Source organism: Athene cunicularia (genome assembly GCF_003259725.1).
Source record: "Athene cunicularia isolate RWA chromosome 1 unlocalized genomic scaffold, athCun1 chr1_part1, whole genome shotgun sequence".
Classification (NCBI taxonomy): Eukaryota; Metazoa; Chordata; class Aves; order Strigiformes; family Strigidae; genus Athene; species Athene cunicularia.
This window is the reverse complement of record NW_020799091.1, coordinates 10,244,799-10,257,223: the sequence shown is the minus strand read 5'-3', so window position 1 is coordinate 10,257,223 and position 12,425 is coordinate 10,244,799. Positions and strand designations below refer to the sequence as shown.

At 41.2% G+C, this 12,425-nt stretch overlaps 1 protein-coding gene across 1 annotated transcript; it reads right to left on the bottom strand.

The window, feature by feature from the left end:
* Positions 1–336: 336 nt before the first annotated feature.
* On the bottom strand, positions 337–11,905 carry C1H11orf54 (chromosome 1 C11orf54 homolog). The gene is made up of 10 exons (XM_026841616.1): positions 11,857–11,905; positions 11,009–11,100; positions 9,302–9,420; positions 7,165–7,263; positions 6,139–6,212; positions 5,263–5,364; positions 4,122–4,298; positions 3,228–3,377; positions 2,612–2,728; positions 337–629 (listed from the first exon to the last, which is right to left on the bottom strand). Exons 3-10 carry the CDS (start codon positions 9,357–9,359, stop codon positions 456–458), a joined length of 951 nt encoding a protein of 316 aa, XP_026697417.1. The 5' UTR covers positions 9,360–9,420; positions 11,009–11,100; positions 11,857–11,905; the 3' UTR covers positions 337–455.
* Positions 11,906–12,425: the final 520 nt, after the last annotated feature.

Sequence of the window (12,425 nt, the reverse complement as noted above, 5' to 3'; positions counted from 1 at the left end):
GGGAGCGGCGCTGGGCGGCCGCGAGGTATTTCCGCGGGCGGTTTCCCGCTCCCTCTCCCGGCGCTGGCAAGCCCTGCCAGCGTTTACTTCTCAGGGGCTGCCACAGTTTTCTTCCACAGCGTTATTTCTGACCAGAAGCTGCTTTAATTCCTCATTCTAAACATAACTTCACATCTGGTTCCCCATCATCAACACAGGAAGCTCAATCAAATAGCAAGAAAAACACACCATTAATAACATTGCAATGAAATTAGTGATTGAATTCGGTCATAACCATTTCAATTACATATATGCCTGGAATTTCTCCCTTCAACAAAATTAAGAAGTCAGCACTTCACTGCTCTCATATTTAATTCTTCTCTGATAAATGTGCATAATTAAAAGCGTTATAAAAAAATCAGTATTTGCATTTTAGAAAGATTAAATTGCTACGCCTTCATCAGAGCCCACTTCTTTCAGTCTCTCCCGACCAGGTGCGTCTCCTGGGGCCTGTCGATGCGGAAGAGCAGCTCTGCGGGCAGGAGGTACCCCAGGTACTGCACGCTGTCCGGGCTGGTGTCCTGGTGGTAGTGCCCTCCTTCCCCGTGGTGGCTGAAGCAGTGGGTGTGCTCCACGCGCAGGTCAAAGCCCTGTCACCAGAGAAAGGCCCGTGAACACACACGTTCATGTGACATGAGGATAGTCTGTCCTTTATACTGCATTATTTCCACCGGCTCAGAGCCTGCTCCATCCATTAAGCAGTGAAAACTTGCAAGATGCTTGTGAAACTAGTAAGACAGACAAAGGGGAGCTGTACAAGGCTTTACCATAGGGCATCAAAGAGAATTTAGAGACCCCAACAGCCCACAACTTTCAGTGTCAATCTCCCAGAGATTATTTTTTCCCCTTTCTTTCTACTGGGATTAAATAAAGCAGTCACACCAGGGAACCCCTACTGGAAATCAGAAGCCCTTTGCACTGAACACCACAGACCCATGCGACAAAGGGACAATCTCTACTCCAATTCTGAGAGCCATCTTAGATTAAAATAGGAAGAATAGCAAATAAAATAAAAATCAGTTTATATACCATAGAATCACAGAATGGTTTGGGTTGGAAGGGACCTTAAAGATCATCCAGTTCCACCCCCCTGCCGTGGGCAGGGACACCTTCCACTAGCCCAGGTTGCCCAAAGCCCCGTCCAACCTTGAACACTGCCAGGGAGGGGGCAGCCACAGCTTCTCTGGGCAACCTGTGCCAGGGCCTTACCACCCTCACAGTGAAGAATTTCTTCTTTATGTCCAATCTAAATCTGCTGTTTTTCAGTTTAAAGCCCTTGTCCCTTCTTTTGCTGCTGGTCCTGGTAGAAAGTCTCTCTCCATCTTTCTTATAAGTGCCCTTTAAGTAGTGAAAGGCCACCGTAAGGTCTACCCAGCGCCTTCTCTTCTCCAGGCTGAACAACCCCAAACTCTCTCAGCCTTTCTTTCTAGGAGAGGTGTTCCAGCCCTGTGACTATTTTCATGGCCTCCCCTAGACCCGCTCTAACAAGTTCATGACTTTCTCAGAATCCCAAAGCTGCAAGCAGAACTCCAGGTGGGGTCTCTGGAGGGGGAGAACCACCTCCCTTGGCCTGCTGGCCATGCATCTTTTGATGGAGGTCAGAATATGATTGGTTTTCTGGGCTGCGAGCAGATACTGATGAATAATGCTATCTTCTACTGCTGTCTCTGAAGTGACGCTCAAACATTTCCAAAACCACAGGCTTAGCCCAGTTCTGTTGAGCTTGCAGTGGATAAAGATGGGAGCAACCCAGATACATCATGTTGCTGGTTGGTTCTGAATGAAACAGTTGTTGATGGCTGCTTTCAATGTACTCCTCAGTTGATTCTGGGAAGATGCCCACAGTTTAGCCTTAGGCCAAAGGCTGCCACATAATGACACAAAGTCACACCCTTGAACATTTCCAAGCCTACAGCATGTCTCATTTAACTTTGGAAAAATGTATTTTATATTACTTATGACTACATTGTTATTTATAAAATAGTTATTTTCATCTATGGCTTCCTGGTTACTTTCAAATAGTCTTCCTAATGATGAATATCTTAATGGCTTTTGAAACAAGACTGAGTTTTATCCTGAATTATTTGCTTTTGAATTTATTGCTGTGAAAGATACTAGATCATTTTCTAGCACGAGGCTTTGCAGCCTTCAGTTTTCATTGGCAATTATGAGATACATGCTTCATATATTTCGACACAGCATCAGCAGAGGCAGTTGTTATGAAAGTGAACTACATGAACACACAGCTGAACAAGCTTCCATGCTCTTGACATTTTTCCTGGCATGGCCAGCAGTGAATCCTGTGGGGTTTGTGATACACCCACTTCCACACTTGCAATTGGACTGGGACCATTAAATTCAATCCACTATGAACAGCCACTAGGTTTCAGAACAGATTGACCTAACCTCATTCAAATGAGTGACAGAAATGAGAAGCTTCTATTTCATTACACCACCTCTGGAAGAGTTTAACACAATATATACACACTCCTGTTCTTAAAAGAAAAATCACATCCAGGACAAAATTCATTACAAGTCTCAGTTTACACTTAGAAATGAGGAAGAGACTCACTGGATCTCTGGAAACTATTACAGGCTGACAAATCAGTGGGGCCTTCATTTCAAAGAATTTGAGCCAGTTATTCACATCCTCATCAGTATTCAGAGGGCAGGCAGAAAATTCTGGAGGCTACAGCAAAAGTAAAAACTCTATAAGCAAAAGGAAGACACTTCTATCAAGATACTTTTTCTCTAGCAACTTTCCTTCGCTTTTCTCCTCCCCACTAATCTGTTTACACTTGCCTAAAAGAAACTCACCAGTGCCCATTACTGTGTTTCTGTTAGAAATGGAAGTGACCAGGATATTGTTTCTCTCAATGCACAGTGAGGATTCTCCTCCTGGTACATTTTAGAAACTCAGTTATTTAATTAACTCATTTTACAATAGTTCTACACTCCTTTAGCTGCTCACGGATTTCAAAAGAAAATATGACAATATTAAGGCTGAGTAATACAATGTAACTAGTTTTGTAACATCAGCAACTTACTTCAATACACTGCTTATCCTAAGAGTTTATGCATATATTGAAAAATACAAAACAAAGTCAAGGCACTAAGATGTTACACCCCGATTTATATTTCTGTTTTCATAAAGATAAGAAAAGTTATATGAATTGAGAACAACTTACCATAACATGAATCTTTGCTTTCCCCCTCTGAATGATAAATGTACCACCCATCCCAACTGGCTTTTCTCCATAGTGTTTCTCTAAAGTTTGTCTCAGACAAGACACAAAGTTAAGTTCCCCAGTTCTTCCATTGGCTTTCACTTCAATGACCTGGAGAATAAAGTTAATTGTCACTGCAGTCTCCCACTGCAACAATCTGCAAAAGTCCATGAAAGTCGCTCTGAAAATCTCACAAGTTTATAACCCAAGATTACTTTTTGAAAATGTTAGTTTACCTACAAGTTCTGCTCCACTTGCATTCTTCCAGTACTTGACCAACAATCTTTCCTGACTTTCTGTGTCAGGAAAAAGCTCAGCTTTGCCTGTGAAGGATGCTGGGCAGCAAGTCATTTACTCATACATGAGTCAATGATATAAGCAACTCCTTTCTGTCGACTAGCTGGCTTTCACTCTGTTATAAAGAAACTCTTGAAAACAGAGAAGACTGCTCAGTTTCCATGCACTAGTCAGGTTGTTGACTGCTTCGCCAACACCTCTTTGTGCTAGATGTGCTGGGAAGAAGTATTTCTACAAAAAACTAGACAATTGCCAATCTGATTTACAGGGGTCAATTGTACAACCATTACTTTAAATCACTGCTAGTTTGGACTGGATTTGGATAGGTGATTTATGATGGAAAAGGTTTAATAAACTAATAACTCTCCGTCAAACTATGTCCGTCTCCACCAATTCTTCCCCTTGTTCACTGCCATCAGTTCCTTATATTTGGATATTTCTTTCATGGAATTACTACTTACTATTATCATAGAAAACTGACAGGAGAATGCTGAACCATGAGTTTCTGTACAGCCACAAAGCTCTACAAGCAAAGTCACCTTTGATCCAAGTACTTACCTTACCAGGTTGGCCCTCACTGGCATAAAGGTTGGCCAACAGCCCAAACTCACAGTCAGTATATTTACTGCTATACTTCTCAAGCAGGCACCCTTTATCTGCAGGATTTATCTGAGCAATGTAGCTCCCATTTACAGCAGGCTTTTTTTCACTCTTAGTTTGAACAATAGGGATAAGCTGAGAAAAATAACATGTAAGAATAAGTCAAGCAAGTCAGTAAGAATATGTAAGAGTCAGTCAAGTGAACAGAGCTCACATTAAATGCAATATAAGCTTTGGACCATGACCCCAAGAAATAATCCCCTTCGTCACACAGCTCTGCCTCTCAGGATGAGGCCTGTATTGCTAAGAAAAATGCACTAATACTGTTAATGTAATTGAAAACTCCAGAGACAGCTTTACTTTTTCTGGACAGTTAAATTTCATGTTTGTCAAGATGAATGCTAGTGTTAAAAAACAAAAGTAAAAAAAGAAGAAAAGAAGTCCAACCATTGAGATCTGAGGCCTCCATGCAAGTACTGGAATTCTCTGTAATACTTTCTCAGTGTACAGTAACAACCACTATTATAGTGGCACAAATATAATGCTGAGATGGACTATCTTATCTGCCAATAAATGCATCAAAAAGAGATGGCAAGACCAGAGGTTTACACTTGAAAAGGCTTTTGACTAACCAAAGCTTGCACAAGCAGTAGTTTTCATCTCACGCCTCTCCTGCAGGTGATCTGTATATGTATCTTTAAACTTTAAAATAGTAAAACAAAGCCCTCCAAGAGGGCAAAAGACAGTATTTCAAAGGCATTTACCAGTAACTTTGTCAAGCATTTCTGTATCTTGTCATTAAAACCTCTGGTCAGGTCTCTCTCAATCAGTTCCAAAAAATCATGTTTCTTCCACGCTTCAAAGCAATCACATGCTTCCTGAAGAATTACAAGTTAAAAATTAATCTTCAGTATCTCCAGTGTATGCAACTCACTGGCTGGCCCTCATCTGAATTCCTTCTAATACATTTTCTGTGCTTTTGGCATAAATGGTGTTTATTAAATGTTTTGTTGGAAAATGGAGATACCCAGCATGATACTGCTCTACTATTATAATACTTCCATGAATTCATTGAGAAACATCACACTCATTTACTGACCTCAGCATTTACTCCAAGAATATTAGATGAAGCAGCTCCAGCTCCAAGAATGAAAGCTCCAGGCAGCTCTATGTCCTTTGCAACTGTATTTAGATCATAAATCTGCAAAAGAGAAACAATCCTTTGATTTTGGTGTGGTGCTCTAATTTGGAATTGTCATTCCATTCACTGTAACCTCTGGATGCATTTAATTCACAACACCTTCATTAGTATTTTGTATAATTAGTTTGAACACAGTTTCTAAACACCACAACATTTGGTACTAACAAACTGGGTACATGTCCATTTGCTTTCTGAAAGATAGAGTCTGCCTGTATGTTCACCTGCCATTTTACCCAAACCCAGAATTATTTTTCTTATTGAAATTTATGTTTGTGTAAAATAAAAAATGGAAGGGAATATCATATAGAAACAGATGAGGTGAGGTGTCAGAAAGGAGACATAATATTCTTGGAAAAAGACAGTAATGTGAATCCAGTGTTGGCCTGAAAATACAAACACGGACAGTTTTTACACAGAAACGTGGCTGTGACTTGAAATCGCAGGCATGCAGCAAAACATATATAAACATGCAGACAAGCCCCTTCTTTAGTAGTTCCTTCCATGGCTCCTGTCACAGAGGGTATGTATCCAAAACTATCTTGTATTTGAGGGCAGGAGAAGATGAACCATCAACCACAATATTGCTATGCTGTGTAAGATTTCCTGACATATGCTACGTTTAACACAGAATCAATCTCATGAAACGCTGAAAAGTCTGGTTCACAACTGGAATCTTACAGTATCCATTAGTCCTTAGTTTTGTTTATATTTCAAGAAGATATTCCTTTTCTTTTGACAAATGTATTAAACCCCACAGCTGCAGGAAAAACTCACTTTTTCTTTTTGTACAACAGGTATGAGGTAAGGAACACCTCCCACATCTGCTATTCTAGGCTTTCCGCAGATTCCTGGAAGAATAACAGCCAGTCAGTTTGGTAATCTAATAATCTTGGTAATTTAACCTAATAATCTTAAATGAGCATGCACTCTAATCCACCAAAGAACTGGTTCCTCAAACTTCTAAAACCCTTTGAGAACACTGTTTCCCAAGCATGCTTAGATAAAGTGTTGCACTATTAAGAAGTCCAAGGACAGTAAGCCCTAAAATGATTCACAGTAGGATTTCATGCTAGGCAACCTGTTGTAAAATTAACATTCTCTAAGCACAAAAAAAATATTACAGTGAGCAACAACTGCCATTTGCCAGTTCTCCAGTAAGATGCTCTCACCACAGAGTGGATAGCCCCATTGGGATTCCAGTTGCAAAATTTCAGCAAAGCTGGATGCCCAAGTCTCAGGACAATTCATCCCACTTATTTGGACAGGTATTTTAAGAAAGGATGAATCACCTTCTGGAGGTGTTTCTTTCACTACGTTGATAACAGAGGGAACTCACATAAGTAGCACAGATGGCATTGTCTGTCTTCCGAACAGCTAATGTCAAAGAAGATCAGTCCCACTTAGACACTTTCACTTCTCCAATGTACATGAGCGGTAGAAATTTAAAAATGAATGGAAGGTTCAGACAGTGATTGGCATGGATCTGAAACACTTCTCTATCTGCAAGATAACTTAATTTCAAAACCTCTTCATTGCACTAAATAAAGCTTATTTCATAAGTCATTACTGCAATAATAGGTTAAGAAAAAAAATTATGACAAGTACTTGGTAATGACTTGTCCTTGTTCATACATCAACTAGGAAGCAAATCCAGAAACAAAATTTAGCTTTCCTCTCATGCATATTCTTTACCTGAAAAACAATTTAAGCTCTCCCAACATCTTTAGAAGATCAACACCAAGTAGGATCAGGTAGAAAGAACTGGAGAAGTCTTAGTGGAAGACAGGAATGCGAGGTTACCTTTAGCAGGAAAGTTGAAGGGTTCCTGAGTCAGATCAGGACAGTCTACAACAGAGACTTGAGTGTCGGCAAAGTTTTCTTTAAGCCCTTTCTGCAAAACTATAATAAAGAATAATGGCAATGTTATTGACAATGAAAGGAATGAAAAATTATCAAGAGTTTGACAAATTACTAACAATAATAAATATATCTGTTTAGGCTTTATTTTGGCAAGATCCATTAAAGGACTTACACCTACCCTAAGTAACTCCATGGCTTTAAATGTTACCGTTTCTAAGCACTTGTTTACTGATAATTTTTAGCTACCATATTAATTCATTTGAAGAATTTTTAAAAACCTTTAAATTGAAATACAGTAACTGACTGCTCCTAGTAGCACTAGGAACAGCACAATATGAAGTAACACAGATAAACCATATTCTTTTAGTGGCTTTGCTTCGCAAGAGCAGACAATTATGATCACAGCCAAATATCATGTAAGAGCAAAGGAGGAATTAAGTTTTAGCTGAAGTGACAATCAGTTCTTTAATATATTTAACTAGGCTGTTTGCAATAGCTTGATTATATTCTCAAACAGTGTCTGCTGTCTAGAAACTTCTGCTGTCACAGGATACTGCCTGTCATGTTTATGTTCATATGGAGATTTTCTGGCAAGTGACACTGTCAGTACAAGACTGGTAACGAATGGTTTAGATGATAATGAGCAGACCCAAATCTAAACTTTTGGATTTGCTCCGTATCAGTGTTTTTGGGCTCAGAACCTACAAAGTCACTCAAACAACAGGAAGGATTCTGATTTAGACAATTGCACTGTTTGGAAACAACTTCCAAACCTTGAGTGTAGGATTGCCTTCACATACACTGCTCCAAATACCATGTTAAAAGGTCCAAGTTCTTTCATGCCTGGGGGTCTGCTTTAGCAGATGTCTCAAACTAAGGAATAGAAAACTCAGTCTGTGATCTCAAATCAGGCAGTTCCTTATTTACTCAGAAGACTTTCCTGTGCCTTTGTTTCCTCCAGTCAGAATCTCAGCTGTACCTTACTTCTTTGGAGCAGATTTACCAAGCTGTTGACCACAGGGCCAGTAGTAAGTACCTGGCAGGTTTCTAAATACATCTCAGTACCTTCTGATAAGTGGAATAGGACAGTAAAATGGCATTCCTCAAATTATCCTCAAGAGCTGAACAGCAACAAAATTCACAGCTTACAGGAGGTCCTCAGGACAGACGGGGAAAAAAAAAAAGAAAATTCTGCTTCCTGACACATCTTTTCTGATACTGTTTTAAGCTGCTCTACTTCAAGTACACACTGATCTTTGCTGAGCCCACAGATCTATAGCAGCCCTGTCCTACTGCCCCAGCCTGACAGCTACTGGGTGAGAAAAGCACTGAGAACCACTGCTGGGACCACACTTCTCAAAGCATGGAAATGTCAGACTGACGCAGATTTGGGAGAGTGGCAGACTGAACTTGAGGACCTCTCAAAGAAAAACAACCTTTAGTACATCTGCTGCGAGAGACAGACTGCCAGAAGGAATCATGTCTTCCTACTAGGACAAGGAAAGAAGCACATAAGGAGGTGGGTTGGACCAAATCACCTCCAGAGGTCCCTTCCAACCTCAACCATTCTGTTACTATGAGCACATTTCGTGAAGGCTTTGGAAAGAAACAAACTAAATGTTTCCTGTGACCTGATTCTAAGGCAATCACCAAAAGAGGAGCCAACTAGGTTCAAGCAAGAGGACCTGCCATGCTATACTGCATCTTCTCAGCTGTGTTTTGAGTAGTCTTGAAAGAGAAAGGGTAGAGGAAGACATATGATCCAATATGTGTAGTAAGTTTGGTCTGTAATTGTTGAACATTCACAACCCATGCACAAATCTGCAAATGCAGCCAACAGTTTTAAAGGGTTTGAGAGCCTGTGTGTGTGCTTAAATATAATTGGGGTTTGGGAGAGGAGTCATTGTTTGCTTTAAGGAAATAACAGCATATAGAACAACACAGCTTTTCTTTACAACTCAGTGTGCTAAAAGCAGGAACATTCTGCATGTGCTAGCTGTAGAAAGGTTTTGATAAGAGCCTTTAAGTTTGAAGAGTACGTTACAAGTTTGCAAAATTTACACGCTCTATGACTTACCCCCAGCAAGCTCCTCCAGACTTGGAACGTGAAAAGCAAACCTTTCGACTTTGGCCATTTCCTAATTGGTGCCAATTTCTTCAGAAATTACAATATATCACACAGTAGCAATGACTGATCTGTCAACAAGGATAATAGTTTAACAATTAAAACAGGCCATTTCAGTATGTTACTTATTGTTTAATTTCACTCAAGAATACATAGACAACAGTAGTATTGTAGTTCTGCCATAAAGGAAAGACTAGCAGCTTCAGTATTAGTGTTAGTTTTCTTCAGTGCTTTGGAAGATGTGTCTGTCAGCTCTAGAGCTAGCTCGGAGCATATGCTAGTCCTCAAGCTTACAACTGGGTGTAGGCAAAACACATCCAGTTCAAGGGACAGGTCTGGAGATTTATCTGTTCTCTATAAGCCTGGAGTCATAATTCATTTTTGAAAGAAAACTGAGGTTTTCTGAGCACATTAGCTGCCTCCTCCTGTTCTCCCTACCTTGTTTACTTTTCCAGCATTGGCTATGGTGGACTTTCAACTTCAGCTGTAACATGGTCCCCAATTGATTCTGGGCATGTGTTTCCCCTTCCAGAGGGGAACAGGCTAGCAGCAAAATAAAAAACAAACAACAGCAAGTTCTGCAGTATCAGGCTCTGTACCTGTACAGAAAGTTTTGTTTGAACATAAGTTTAAGAATCCCTTTACAAACGAACTATATTTCAGTCAGCCTTGCAACAGCAGTCAGCTACTAGGGCAAACCACTAGCTCAGGGCAGAAACAGCTGATTATACACTACCTACAAATAAGCCACAGCAATCATTAACTCCTTAGGCACATGTTTGCTGCACACAGCAGAAGAAAATGGGTCCCACTCATCCAGACTTCAAGCCTTGGAGGAAAAAGCCAAAAGCCTAAGTACAATCCCAGACCTGACAGAGCTTTTGTTATAAAGCCATTTATGTATACTTTTAGCTTCTATTTTTAAAAAATCCTAGCTTTTATGATTTTTGACCATCATAACTGTCCTTATACCATCAGCCTCTTGAGTCTGCATAAAGGGAAAAAAAACAGCAGAAAAACAAAGTAAAAAGAGTTGGGAGATCATAGCAGTCAGCTAATTGAAGTCTTTGAGTTTAAAATTCAGCCAACGCAAATTACTGCTGCAGCAAGCAGTAAAGAAAGGGAGAAAGACAGCTACCTGTGTATAGTAACTCTCTATTACTTGGTCTTATCCATCTCCACAGGTGATTCCCTCCCTCCTCTGGCTGTGGAAGAGAAAGTAACAGGCTGCATTTGGTGCCTCTGGTAGAAGCCTATTGTCAGATGGAACAATTCATACCCTGAGACTTTAAGTGTGCACCAAACACAAAAAAGGGAGTAATTAGAGAAAGATAGTGAGAAGATGGCTTTGGCAGCTTTGTTTTAGATGACCCTCATCCCCTCAAGAACTTATTGCCACTTCATGAAGGAGGCTTTGTCAGCACTCAAGACACCAGCTGAAAAAGTCCTGAAACACACTCAGAAGACAGGCTAAAACTACTGTTGTGCAAAAGGCAGAGGCAAGACTTGGACACAGTTAAAATAAGCAGGCTCAGCTAGAACACCTAACCATCACCTGCTGCTTAAAGGACAGGAGTCAGTTCCCCACAGTCAAGAAAGGAAAGACTGGGAAAAGCTTGATGTACCATAATAATCCAATTGCCAGACAGTAGTCCTTACCTGGAAGGACACAAAACAGAAGTAGATCTATGAGTCACCACATCAAGGACAGCATTCACAGAGGAGTTTGTGTGGTATGGGAGAGGGAGAACCTGGAAGGAGACAATAATTAAGATCCATCATGAAGGAGTGGAGTGACATGGAATTACTACAGAAGACTTTCAAAGAAAGAACACTAATACTAAAGGGATAAGATTATTAGATCTGTGATGGTGCAACAAGAATGGAGAGAACAAGCATCTAAAAAAAACTTTAAAAACATTTGAGTAATCAAGGGCCATGAGAACGTAGATGAAATGGGAACAATTATATTAATGAGGTGGGGGGAGTTCTCTAGTAACAAAACCTGAATTAAAACTAGCTTGGAGGGTAGAAGCCAAAAAGGAGCAGTTATACGCAGGGTAGAAATGAGTCAAGGCGAGAGAAGAAGAAATATCAGGGAAAAGTTGAAGGCGTGAATCAGTAAGAAAAGAGAAACGTGGCAATGGCACCAAGAAGAGCAAAACATCTACAGACGCATCTGCAGAGGTCGTGTTCCTCAGCTGGGGCGATGTAAGGAGATCCCGTAGTGGCAGAGGAAAGCTGCGGGACGGCAGAGACATCTGCCCGAGCGGCTGGGATGCGGGGAAGGGGCCGGGAGGAACAGCCGAGACTGGGCTCCTCCGGGAGAGCATCCAGGCAGGCAAAGGCAGCAAAGAGCGCGGGAGCGAAGAAGCACTAGAGCTGGCACCGCACTTGGCACGGCTGCGGGAGGAACTCAGGAATTACTCAGGCTGGAGCCGCCAGCTCGGGGGGAGATTCGGCGGCAGAAGGAAGGAGAGGCAGGAGAGCGGTAACGAGAGGCCGACCGGTGCAGTGAGCAGCTCCGCAGAGTCTCACGCCGAGCGGGGAGCACAGACCCTCCGGGCGAGGCGGGGAGCGGCTCCGCACACCCGAGCATGCAAAGGCGCTGGGGGACGGTCCCTGACCCCACACGCTGCCGCCGCTGCCGCCTGACCGCACGTACCAACCTTACCAGCCCTGGAAATAAAAAGAGAAATTTGACAGTTATTAGGCCTGTTGGGATATTGCAGACAGTGGATTGAAGGATTTAGTGAAAAGGTGACTTTTCTTTACGAAAAACTGATCACAGAAGTAGTAAAATGGTCTGTAGAAGATAAAGAAAAATTTAAACATCTAAAAGAAATATTAACCAGAACTCCAGTCCTGAATTTACCAGACTTGAACAAACCATTTCAATTGTTTGTAGACACTAGTAATCATACTGCTTTCTTTTAATAGTTTATATTCCACATGACATTCGAGGAGTGCTCCAACAAAAGGCAGAAAAGTGGTTAACAGACAATAGGCTACTAAAATACGAGGCAATCATGTTATTTTCACCTGAATTAGATTTAAAAACCAGAATGGCTCAGAA

Bases quoted from the DNA above. Each gene is read 5' to 3' on its own strand.
- C1H11orf54 (XM_026841616.1), bottom strand. From the start codon at position 9,359: ATGGCCAAAGTCGAAAGGTTTGCTTTTCACGTTCCAAGTCTGGAGGAG. The intron at 6,213-7,164 runs GTAACCTCGCAT...TTATTCTTCCAG, and splicing joins CTTCAACTTTCCTGCTAAAG to GAATCTGCGGAAAGCCTAGA. The intron at 4,299-5,262 runs GTCAGTAAATGA...TATTTTTCTCAG, and splicing joins TTCTTGGAGTAAATGCTGAG to CTTATCCCTATTGTTCAAAC.